Genomic DNA, 12930 nt, shown 5'->3' with positions numbered 1-12930 from the left:
AGAAAGTTCACAGAACAGAAATCATTGATAACAGAAGCGATGATGGTGATCAATAACACTGGTGACCACGCAGACAGAGTCCAGGAGGGACGTCCTCTCAGCGTGAGATGGGATCAAACAACTCAGCCCTGAAAATCAACTCTTATTTTAAAAATGTCTGAACAAGTGATTAATGAGATGAAATGAGATCAACAAGTCCTGCTAGCTGCAGTTAGCATCTCTCTGGTTCCTCTGTGGGATCAGTGAACTGGGTTCTGATCCGTCCAGGTTCTGTTGGTCCAGATAATCTCCACAGATGAACTCCACTCTGTGATGTGTGAAGCTACATTAACTGTGTAGCAGTAAGAAGCTAATGTTAGGCTACAAACAGACGACATCACGGTCACATGACTGAAACGTCTCCACCACTAAGAGTCTTACTGCACAATTACTATCCAGGTTTTCTATAAACTGATCAGTGTCCAAGTTGTAAAGTCAGAGTTAGAACAGTGTGGAACTAAAGTGGCCTGTAAAGACGGACTAGTGAGTAGATGAGTCTCCGTGTTGCTGTGAGGACGTTTAATGTCCCCGACAACCTCTGTAGTCTCATTCAGACACTTGTTAGCAACCGCTAACTGTTGTTAGCACATGAAGAGCTTCAGGATTAAACTGTGGGACATTAATGATGATTTTAAAGGTTCAGCCTGTAACAACACACCTTACTTTATACAGTTAACTAAAACACATTCAACAGACTCAGATTTTGAGACGAGGGAACAGGGCGCGCTAACATGCTAATTTCTATCTGGGTTTTAAGACTCATTCCTGCAGCTGTCAGTTGGGAGGAATTCCTGATCGAGTGGATGATGTCGCTGTGTGAGAGAGAGCTGCTGAGTGAGATGATGGAGGGATGAGCGAGAGGGAGGAGAGAGAGGCAGCACAGGGGAGAGTGGAGGAGGGGTAGACCGAGGAGAGAGGGAGGGAGGTGATGCTCTCAGATGATTGGACCGTGGCTGACTCAGCTGTACAGAGACAGAGAGCCTGAGGTTTCTCACAAAGTGACGCACACAGGAGCATCAAATATTCATCCCACTGCTGCAACAGAGGAGGAGGAGGAGGAGGAGGATGATGAAGAGGAAGAGGAGGAGGAGGATGAAGAGGAAGAGGAGGAGGAGGATGAAGAGGAAGAGGAGGAGAAGGAAGAGGAGGATGAAGAGGAAGAGGAGGAGGAGGATGAAGAGGAAGAGGAGGAGGAGGAGGAGGATGAAGAGGAAGAGGAGGAGGAGGAGGATGAAGAGGAGGAGGAGGATGAAGAGGAAGAGGAGGAGGAGGAGGAGGATGAAGAGGAAGAGGAGGAGGAGGAGGAGGATGAAGAGGAAGAGGAGGATGAGGAGGAGGAGGATGAAGAGGAAGAGGAGGAGGAGGAGGAGGATGAAGAGGAAGAGGAGGATGAGGAGGAGGAGGATGAAGAGGAGCAGCAGTACAGGAGAACAGCTCACGTACTCGCTGGTCTAAAAATAGCTTGGTTATGTCTGGTAGAGAGACACCATCCATGAATGAGAGACGTGAAAGAGAGAGAGGCTCACACAGGCCTGACTGGAGCTTTCTGACACTTTCCACATCTGCAAACCCGCCTCCTGCTCTGACATCATCCAACCACATCAATCACATCTGATCAGACCTATTGATCACTGAGAGTCACCGAGGACAACAGACAGACAGAGTGATCTGCTGAACTAATGTGCTGCAATGCAGCAAACACACCCAGCCTGATTAAAGGAGCAGTCTGTAGTTTAAAGGTTCAGTCTGTAGTTTAAAGGAGCAGTCTGTAAATTAGTTGAAGAAATGTTAATGAGCAGAGGAATATTTTACTTTGTTTATATGTGACGGACCCAGACAGTGACTCCTCTGAGAGCAGCTTGTTTATTCACTGTTGGAACAAAGTTTGTGTTATTACCTCATTAATAATGTAAAGATTAAAATTCTTCTTCTTTATTTCTCCACTTGCACTGAAATACTTTCAGTACTACTTTCTGTTTAATTCGTTTCAGTTAATCACAGAACATGCAGTTAATTCAAAAATGTAATCAGCTGTTTTCAGACGAATGACGGTGAATCATGAATTTACTTCCTGATGTTTATCTGATGTCCTTCATTGTTTTTATCATCTGGTCTTTTATTCTAACGTTCAAAAGTTCTTAGAAAAACTAAACTATTAGATACAATATATCAAAATAATGAGATGGACTGCTTTTATTTGTGTTATTTCTCTTGAAGGCCGGCGTGATGTGCTTCCTCCATCTTAGTTTAGTTTTAGTTTATTTAGTTCATCTCCAACTTATAAAAACACAAACACACATTAACAATAAATCAACTTCCTGCTTCAGAAAACAAAAAAAAAAATAAAGAAATAAAAACATTTTAAATTTAAATCATAATTATGTTCCCTGTTTGTTCATGTATTTCACATCAGTTCTGCTCTTTGCTTTTGTGAATATGAAGTATAAAGTCTCTGCTCACAGCCCACCGACGCTCCTGTCAGTGTGGACGCTGTGGATAAAGTTCTTACCGGTCGGACCTCTCCCGTGGTGTTGGTGTACTGACGAGCCAGACCAAAGTCCAGCATGTAGCACTTCCTGTAGGTGGAGGGAAGCCGGCCCATCGCAAAGTTCGACTGCAGGAACATAAACGACAGAAACAAATTTGTCAGAAAACATTTGAGGTCGGTGCTCCTCCAGTGAACGTCAGAGAGTACCGCTGACTCTGGATCTGTTCCCTGACCACTGAAATATCTCAGACAAACGTTCACAGTTTGATGTTGTGTGTCTTATTCTATACGTTGGTGTTGATGAGCTGGTTTATTCTTGGTCTTGTAAAATCATTATAAACGCTTGTCCGAGGTTCAACAGCACCGTTAAAATCCAAATCAATGTCCCAAAGACCTGTGAAGATATTTTGTTGTTTCACACAAAGATTTTAAAATAAAAACGAGGGGCATCTTTTCTTGGTAACGACTGAAGACCTCCCCCCTTCAAAACCTCCACAGCTGCTGAGCTGCTCAGCTACACACAGATCTGATCTCAGGTCTGAAGCCTGTGTGTTTTACTGACTCAGGTTTTTATCAGTTATGTATTAATCCAGACATTTCTGTCATTCAGTGATCAGGAGGATCAGTCCCTGTGACTCCTACAAAGTGCTGCAGCTCCACTTATAACAGGGTGAAACCAAAGATGTGACCACATCACCCCCGACACAGCGTCATCACACTGCTCACCTGCTTCTTTTACATCTTGAAATTATCTAATTAATTTAATCAGCTGTGAGATCTAAGCTTCAGATCTGGAGGGATTTTCCTGTCAGAGCCTTCAAACTGTGGACGTCCCAGAGATGATAAGGGTGAAAGGTCACTTCAGATCAGATGATTGAACTTTTGAATGTGATGCACTGTGTTCTTAAAGGTGCTTTATAATAAAGTTATTATCATTATCATTCATTTGTTTGGGTTTAGTGGCATTCAATACCACAAAATCCCTTTTCACCAAACACTTGTGAACACAGATAAACGAGCTGACATAACGTGACTCGTCGGTTCTGGTCGTACCGGTTTGATGTCGCGGTGCAGGAAGCCCACTGAGTGGATGGCCTCGATGGACTCCAGGATCTGCTTCCCGAGCCGCAGGGTGGTGCTCATGGTGAAGGTTCCTCTGGGCTGACTCCTCCGCAGGTCAGCCAGGTTCCGACCCTGCAGCAGCAACAACAACCTTCAGGACACCGTGCTTTACACAGACTTTACATTTTAATCACTTTTATTGTTAATATCGTCGACACAATGTCCCTAAAATACACATCATGAGCTAAAGCAACATTCAGAGTTCAGTCAAACCTACGTGTGTGAGTACGTCCGCCATCTTGGCCAGCTGAGTACAGTAACAAAACAACCACCCAGCACAACAAAGCGCCAGGTCTTTGTCTCTCACCTGAAGCTGCATCACCACATAGTTGAATTTGTCGTTTCTCCCGCAGCCAATAAACTTACAGACGTGGTTTTTACCTGGAACACAGAAGAGGCTCAGTCAAAACCTGCGGGACACACCTGAGTCCTGTCACACAGAGATGATGATGAACATCGTCTACATGGAGCCTCATACAGACATGGAGGTGGATCCTCATGGACCTGAGCCGCCTCGCCACTGAAACACTGTGTTTAACTACAAGACATTCTACTAAGTCGACGTTAAGCAAAGATTGTTCCAATCATCCCTCCATCACAGCAGGAACTCTTCTTCTTCTTCTTCTTCTTCTTCTTCTTCTTCTTCTTCTTCTTCTTCTCCTTCACCTCAGTCATTCTGCAGACTGTTCTCACTCTGACTGGCTGTATTACTGGTCAGGACGTCTGATCTGCACCCTGTTCACTTCCTGTCAGCCTCAGAAGATCAACTGGTTCAAACATTCAAGAAATTAATACATTCCAGCTTGTTAAATGTGAGAATCTGCTGCTCTTCATTGTAAACGAACTCTCTGTAAGACATTTTAAATCAAGCTGAGCTCCATGTTAGAGACGATGAACAAACTGTGAGCTTGGAGAGAGAAACAACAGTTAAACCCTGGACGTGGATGGTGAATGTGAAGGCGACTCACCCTGCAGCTTCTTCAGCACCGCCACCTCCATCTTCAGCACCTGTTTGGGCTGCTGGGCCGACTCCACCTTCAGCGCCACGTTCTCCCGCGTCAGCAGGTCCAGGGCCTCGTAGATCTCCCCGAACCCGCCCCCGCCGATCTTCTTCAGCTGGGACGCGGGACAGAACGGTCTCAGTACAGTCAGAGAGCCACATCAGACGTCAGAGAACAGCTGGTAACGTTTCTCTCCCTCCTACAATGTTTCTCTTTATCTAGTTGTTTTTTTTCCTTTTTGACTCCAATCAAATAATCTGCTGACAGTTTTAACTCTTTCTTCTTTTCTACGTCTGGATGTTTGACTCCCTTCTTCTTTTCATCTTTTTACTTTCAGTTTAGTTTTGTTCTGTCTGTCACTTTCAGCCAGTCGCAGGATCGACACAGTGGACGCAGTAAATTGATCAGTGAAGTGCAAACAGCCCGCAGGCTCCACGCTGCGATCTGATTGGCTCAGACAGCAGCTGCATTATGTAACTTCATATTTCACAGCAGTGTTTCTGTTCATGAACTCAGTTTTAGTCTAGTCTTTGTGTAAAACTGTCATTTTTATTTTTTATTAGTTTTAGTCACGTTTATACTCTTTTTAGTCTAGTCAAGTTTCAGTCGATTAAAGTCTGAACATTTTAGTCTCATTCTAGTCAGAATTATCCGGGACTGTTTCCGTCACACACACACACACACACACACACACACACACACAGCTGGCCTCCCGACCGACTCTTCCTCACATTTCTGCCCGGAAAACAGCGCCTGTCACCGGCAAACAACGTTAACTCACCGAGTGTTTGTGATGAAAATAAATCAGCCCTCCAGACCGAGACTTCGGTGAACTTTCCCCCAGAAATCAGCCTCTGTCCCCGCGAGTGAGTCAGACAGCGTCCAGTTTACTGATGACGATCATGTAATTATGTAACTTAGAGCGAAAAACGTAACTTTGTCACTTTCCAGGATGTTTGGTGGGTCAGTATCTCAACCACTACACATTATAACAGCATCCATATGATTAGAAACTGTCCCCAGGTTTAGACTGACAGGGGACACCGGAGGGAACACCGAACCCCGGCTGGCCGCCATCGGTCCCTTTCTTAGTGCCAGACTTCACTCTGTGTCTTGAGTTATTGTTAACGTTATCTTCTTAATAATGGCGCGCAGGTGGGGACTGAGGAAGAGACGTCGCCTGCGTCTGCGCAGTGCGACCTGATGCAGCACCTGAACTGAGACTCAGGAAACAGAAATATTGCAAAAATAATAATAATAGCGAGACGAAATAACGTTAATACATTTGGTCTCGTCTCGTTTTGGTCAACGACAACAACGAGATACTTAAGCAGAGTTTTTATTTTGTAAACCACATTTAGTCCCGTTTTTATTCGTCAACAATATTGCATCATACATTTGATTATAGTTTTTGTCACATGACCACCATTTACGTTCCCTCTCGTCACGTTTCCGTCACGTGATAAAGGTTCGTTGACGACAATATTTTGTCATAATTTGCGTTGACAAAAGCAACACTAGTCTACACGGACTATGTTGGAGGGTCCTTGAATGCACCATCAGGTTTGTGTTACATGTTAAATTGACCCAGATTCATTTTGACTTCAGTGTTTCTGTCACGTTCATACAGAAGTTTGGCTTCATCATAATTTATATCGCTCAATTGTTTGATTCTAACCTTTGCACTAAATAAATGTGACACTTTATAATACACTTTATAATAAACACTTCTAATAAATGGCCATTTTATAATTAATTAAACTGAAGTTGCAGTTATTTGACTGTTAGAAAGCAACTGTTGTAGAGCTGATGTTTATAAACCTTTACAGTGAGATCCACCCTCAGTGTGTGAAGCAGAGGGTCCTTCCCTCCTGCTGCTGTCAGACTGCACAACCAGCACTGCTCCATATAGACCTCACCCTGTACTCTGCACTGTGCAATAGTCTGTACAAACTCATTTCATCACCCATATTTATTATAAATACTTAAAATCTGTATATAAAAATATGACTATCCATTCTTGCACTATATCATGTAAATATGTATATACATAAATCTGATTCTATTTTCTTTCCTTTTTAATCATATTGTCTATTTTGCTATTGCTCTTGTTTTTATCCCAACTGCTGTGACAAACAAATTTCCCCGTCTGCAGGACATTAAAGGATTTCTGATTCTGAAAACACATTTTAAAAAAACAATGATAAAGAATTATCATCATCAAATCCGATCTCACACTTAATTAAAGGTCAACATGTCTGCCAGCTTACAGCTAATGTGTGCTGAAGCAAAACACAAACTGATCCAACGTCAAACTCAAACTAACTTAAACTTTATGAGAAACATGAAGAACAGCGGTCGAGTCTTTTTCACGCACTCTTATGCGGAATTCTCAAATATTTCAGTTTTAAAGGTGCAATAAAAATATTGTGTACCTTCAAAACAATATGAATAACATAAAAAAAGAAACTCAAATGACTCACCACTTTCCATCGGTCTTTGACCATGCAGTTTGGCGGCAGGATGTCGGCCTGCTCAGACGTCCCGTTCATGTTGGCGTTGTCCTGGAGGCCGGGGACTAGGCACTGCATCTGCCAGCCAGACAGAACTCGAGCAGCTCCCAGTTTAAAAGAGCCATTTATCTGTGAGGACGGGAGAACGCAGCACAGGTCAGCACATTACAAACATCAGCTCGGCTCTGGGTGGCTCCCGGTCCAACCACAGCCCCGCGCTGGGACGGTCACAGCAGTCCGGTATAACAACAGGCATTAGAAATGGCTGGCTGCCATTAGAAGCCATTCTTCAGCTGGATCAGGCTACAGGCTGGTGGGGGGAGGGGTGTGGGGGCGGAGGGGGGTTAGGGTGGGAGGGTGATGGTATTTGCAGTAACTGGAGCAAATATCATGTGGAGGAGGAAGCAGCCGGACACTCTGCTCTCAGCTGACTGTGGCGACCGCCATCGGGTCGACCGAGTCATCAGAGATCAGAACAGGCTGGTTTTTAGATAACAACCGTCAGCACCAGAACACGTCCAGACCCAACTGGGACGGGATTGGAGTCAAACGACAGTGACGGCTTCACCTGTCAGGAAGTTAAAGGAACAGTTTGAGGTGTTGGGAAAACTGCTTCTTCTCTTTCTCAGTGTTTACACTGATTCTGTGTACAGCAGCTGGTCAGCTTGGCTTAGCTTAGCATAAAGACTGGAAGCAGGGGGAAACAGCTAGCCTGGCTCTGTCCAAACCTACCAGCAGCTCTAAAGCTCAATGTGTCATCTTGTTTGTGTTATCTGCATGATGACAGTGTCAGATTGATTCTTGTTACCAGCATCTTAAAATCTCAAATTAAAACCCAACATGTCATTTTTTTTGGTGTTTTCGCACAAATGAAACAAACAAGACACAAACGTTTACATCCAGCTGAACATGTAGTGGATCACAAACTTCTTTGTCACAATCAATCAATAATGTGCTCTTTCAGATCAATGCTGTGCTCCTGAGACTTCCTGTTTGTGGCTGAGTCTACTGGCTGTATCAAACAAGTCCTGCTCAAATGGGCCCAGAAAAGTCACCAGCTGTTCTCAATCAGAACCACTCAGAAGAAGTTAAAAGAACAAGAAGATCAAACTTTCTATTATCACCAAAGTTGATTGTTAAAGTTACTGTATGTACATTTTTGATCTAGCAGATTCGGACTCATTTTCAGAGGACCTACAATAAATTATTGCTGATGAAGGTTCTCTGTCATCCGGTCCTGGTACCTCTAACTTCTGTATTGTAGTCAACTGGACTTGTTTCAGTTTCTTGAAAATGTGTCACCTCTCATCCAAGAGACTTCTTCACTTCTAACTAACTGGAGGAGCTGCACACTGCACACTGTATGGGAGTGTCCTTACACTGTATGGGAGTGTCCTTACACTGTATGGGAGTGTCCTAACACTGTATGGGAGTGTCCTTATACTGTATGAGAGTGTGTCCTAACACTGTATGGGAGTGTCCTTATACTGTATGAGAGTGTGTCCTAACACTGTATGGGAGTGTCCTTACACTGTATGGGAGTGTCCTTACACTGTACGGGAGTGTCCTAACACTGTATGGGAGTGTCCTTATACTGTATGAGAGTGTGTCCTAACACTGTATGGGAGTGTCCTTACACTGTATGGGAGTGTCCTTACACTGTATGGGAGTGTCCTAACACTGTATGGGAGTGTCCTTATACTGTATGAGAGTGTGTCCTAACACTGTATGGGAGTGTCCTTACACTGTATGGGAGTGTCCTTATACTGTATGAGAGTGTCCTAACACTGTATGGGAGTGTCCTTACACTGTACGGGAGTGTCCTAACACCGTACGGGAGTGTCCTAACACTGTATGGGAGTGTCCTTACACTGTACGGGAGTGTCCTTACACTGTATGGGAGTGTCCTTATACTGTATGAGAGTGTCCTAACACTGTATGGGAGTGTCCTTACACTGTACGGGAGTGTCCTAACACTGTACGGGAGTGTCCTAACACTGTATGGGAGTGTCCTTACACTGTACGGGAGTGTCCTTACACTGTATGGGAGTGTCCTTATACTGTATGAGAGTGTCCTAACACTGTATGGGAGTGTCCTTACACTGTATGGGAGTGTCCTAACACTGTATGGGAGTGTCCTTACACTGTATGGGAGTGTCCTAACACTGTATGGGAGTGTCCTTACACTGTATGGGAGTGTCCTTACAGAGTCGTTAATGACACGTGTGAGCTCCGAGTTTTCACATCTTCAAATGTCAAATAGCTTCAACAAACCAGTTGCCAACGATACAGCATAAATTTAATTATTGAACCAAACTTCATGAATGTTCTTGTCACAAAGCAGTTTGTGTTCCTCTCATCCATCACAGAAACATGAGAGCTGTAGGAATCATTGGAAGTGACTACTGTCATGATGAACATGTTCTTTATGTCCAGTTTTCAGTCTTCATGCTAAGCTATCCATCTGCTGGCAGAACTACTAGCACTGAGAGGGGCTGGCATCGAACCTCAGGACATTTTCTGGCAGACTGTATCAAAAATTGTGTAATACTGAAAGCAAGTGTCAAATGTCTGAAATTGATTCCACATGTCTGTAATTTCAGATGTTTGTTTCTGCTCCTCAACAACAGAGGAGTTTTGGTTTTCAGCTGTACTAAAAGACTGTCTGCACTGTCTTCACCTATTTTATTATTTTTCCAATCTATTTTATTATTAGGGGCATCACGAAGGAGCTAGCCATAAAATCAAAACTTGGGAAATTTTGGGAATTTTGACCCTGAGTTTGGCCTGGCAGGTAGTGAACATGCCCAAGTGGAGCAACACTCCCAACAAGCTCCGTCAGTGAAATGTTGGACTGATGCTGGTATCCGGCATAAAGTCGGACGAGCTTGGGTTGCGGGTTAGCTAGTCGGACGAGCTTGTTGGGGACCAAACAGCCTGGGAATGAGCTCTGCCTGAGAAGACAACTTCAGGGGATTAATGTCCCAGAGGTTGTGGGTTTGTTGAGGTCTGGTGCTATCTGAGCCCATAGAGGATGTAGTGAACGTGACTATCTGCTGTGGAGAGACTGGGCAGACTGCTGCACCTCAGAGTAACGTGGGGACTGGCTGACGTTTGGTTAACTGTTACAATGACAAAGTGATAAAATCCTGGAGCAGATGATTAGTCTGATCTGTGGGTTAGTAATGGAGGATCATCATCATCATCATCATCATCAGCAGCAGCAGCAGCAGCAGGCCTGTACCTCACTGAGACTCTCTCTACATCACCTGTCTCAACCTGTCTCTTTAACCTCATCCCCCTGACCTGAACTCTGCCTCTGACTCTGATGCCTGCCATGACGGGTTCTCAGTCTTCAGAGGGTTCGTGGGGGAGATTTCCAGTTTAAAGTGATGCATGTCAGTCCCCAAACCATGCTGTTCTGCATGCAATGCCACGGGCCGTCATCAGTGCATGCAGAGCTCAGGCGGCCTGCACATATCATGGAGAGGGTCCGCCGTGTGTCCTGCCAGACCAGCTCTGACACAGGACTGGATGGACTGGGAGGGAAGGGAGGAGGCTTCTCTGCACCTGCAGTGATACAGCTCTGTTACAGCAACATCATCAGCAGCAGCATCATCATCATCAGAGCAGCGACCAGCAGCTGGGAGTCACTGTAACACTGGAGATGTAGTGAAACCTGCTGCAGGCCTCAACACACTGCAGAGCAGCCAATCACTGCAGAGGGCGGGGCCACAGAGCTCACAGGCTAACACAGGTCGAGCCAAATTAGGAGGGAATACATTGTACTATATGACATCATGTGTATCATTAAATGCTGTGTACGATATCAGTATATCAGCTGGAGCTCTGATAAACACAGAAACATGTACATGTGTTCTTACATGTGGTTATCAAACACAGATATGTATCATGCAGCAGGAGATCCTGCTCTACAGAAAATGTTCTGGTCCAAAATGACATCAGCACTGAAACAGTGAGCGTGACTGAGAGCTGAGTAAGTTCACATGTTGGACCAGATGTGGCCCTTCAGCGACTTCACTGAGGCCCACTGATCTCCTTATTAGCGTCCCAGCCGTTCATTACCTGCTGGCTGCTCGCAGAGGAACGACAATCCAACTGAAACATATTTAAACTTTACAGGTCAGACGGTGGGAATGTGAACGTGTGTGTACATATACACACACATATATGTAGTACTACACAGTTTGTATGTGTCATACTGTACTATCTTATAAAATAGTGCAAATAATGTTCACATTCACAACATTTTTATGAAGACACATTTTTCTCTCTAGTCTTTTTGTTCCTCATAAACATGATTATGATTGTGATTAATGATTTGAAGTGATAGTTCTGTTTTTCTCAGTCACTCTTTGGTAGACCTGGTGCTGTTGTGCAGTCTGAGCCCGGCACCCAGAACATGTTGTCCAGATGTTTGCGGTCAATTTAGGATTGATATGAATCAATAGAATATAAACTCTGAATGAAGTTCACTGTTTCAGCATGAAATATCCTACTTCTGTTATAACCACAAAAAACATCAGCTCACACATAAATGTTTTATCTCTCCAGTAATATCATCATCTTACAGTCTGTATATTAACATGGTATAGTGTATACACAGCATGTATATTAATATGGTATAGTGTACATATAGTGTATATATTAACATGGTGTAGTGTACATATAGTGTATATATTAACATGGTATAGTGTATATATAGTGTATATATTAACATGGTATAGTGTACATATAGTGTATATATTAACATGGTATAGTGTATATATACAGAATAACTACACTATACCATGTTAATATACACACTATATATACACTCACCAGCAATTCATTGTTGTCCTCTGTAGTGAACATTATGTTTTTGCTAACATCTCTCATACTATACATGTCACTCTATTAAGTCCTGTTGTTCCTTAAAGAGGACAACTGGAGCTTTAAAATGACACCACATATGGGGGGTTTGGCCTTGCCAACTTGCCTGTGCATGTCTTTTCAAAATAGCTGCTGTCCCAAAAAGCACATTTCATGGAAAAAAGAAAGGTATGCATGATATTCATCATTGGAAAAAAAAATATATAATAATTTTATTTTTCAATTGTTTTAAGTAAGTAAACATCTCAGGAATATTTGAGTGAGCTTTCAGAGCTGAACTTATTTATTTTCATTGGAAAAAAGCTAATTTATAAATGTCCTCTGTACTGGATGTCAGGACTTTTTACTTATGTTTGTTTCACATTTGTTCAGTAGACAGCTCTATGACGGAGGCAGAGAGGATTCTTAATAGAATCATTCAGCGAGATTCGGACATACACCGATCAGGCATAACATTATGACACCTGCCTAATACTGTGTTGGCCCCCTGTTGCTGCCAAAGGCCCCTGAAGCTGTGCTGGGGTATGATGAGTCGTCTAGCCATCAAAATTTGGCCTTTATCAAACTTACTCAGATCCTTATGCTTGCCCATTTTTCCTGCCTCTAACACATCAACTTTGACAACAACATGTGTACTTGCTGCCTAATATATCCCACCCACTAACAGGAGCCATGATGAAGAGATAATCAGTGTTATTTACTTCACCTGTCAGTGGTCATAATGTTATGCCTGATCAGTGTAGATCTATAAGGGGACGATACCGTGAAGTGTCAAATGTCTAATAAAGAAATTATAAAAGGTTCAGCTGTAATGTTTACAAAAGATAAATCTACCTTTGCTATTTGTTTTGTATTTGGTGTGCTGGATGATTCC

The 12930-nt window shown here is 43.3% G+C and overlaps 2 protein-coding genes across 8 annotated transcripts in view; one reads left to right on the top strand and one right to left on the bottom strand.

Annotated features, from left to right (window-relative positions):
• Positions 1-12930, top strand: part of LOC119023366 (NACHT, LRR and PYD domains-containing protein 12-like) — a 286857-nt gene that overhangs the window by 200232 nt on the left and 73695 nt on the right. The gene's annotated exons all lie outside the window — the stretch shown is intronic.
• Positions 1-12930, bottom strand: part of ttbk1a (tau tubulin kinase 1a) — a 45579-nt gene that overhangs the window by 27252 nt on the left and 5397 nt on the right. For 2 of the 3 annotated variants that reach the window (XM_037105382.1, XM_037105392.1), the window contains exons 2-6: positions 7134-7292; positions 4618-4765; positions 3957-4030; positions 3581-3721; positions 2549-2653 (exon numbers count right to left, since the gene is read on the bottom strand). In XM_037105382.1, coding sequence (XP_036961277.1) covers positions 2549-2653; positions 3581-3721; positions 3957-4030; positions 4618-4765; positions 7134-7241 — 576 coding nt within the window. In that variant the 5' untranslated portion in view covers positions 7242-7292. Of the gene's footprint in view, positions 1-2548; positions 2654-3580; positions 3722-3956; positions 4031-4617; positions 4766-7133; positions 7293-10469; positions 10548-12930 lie in introns of those variants that run through there. The other variant, XM_037105373.1, reaches the window with a different exon arrangement.

Source organism: Acanthopagrus latus, chromosome 1 (genome assembly GCF_904848185.1).
Source record: "Acanthopagrus latus isolate v.2019 chromosome 1, fAcaLat1.1, whole genome shotgun sequence".
In the NCBI taxonomy this organism is placed as follows: domain Eukaryota; kingdom Metazoa; phylum Chordata; class Actinopteri; order Spariformes; family Sparidae; genus Acanthopagrus; species Acanthopagrus latus.
The sequence above is the reverse complement of the archived record's forward strand: the minus strand, read 5'-3'. Positions and strand labels throughout refer to the sequence as shown.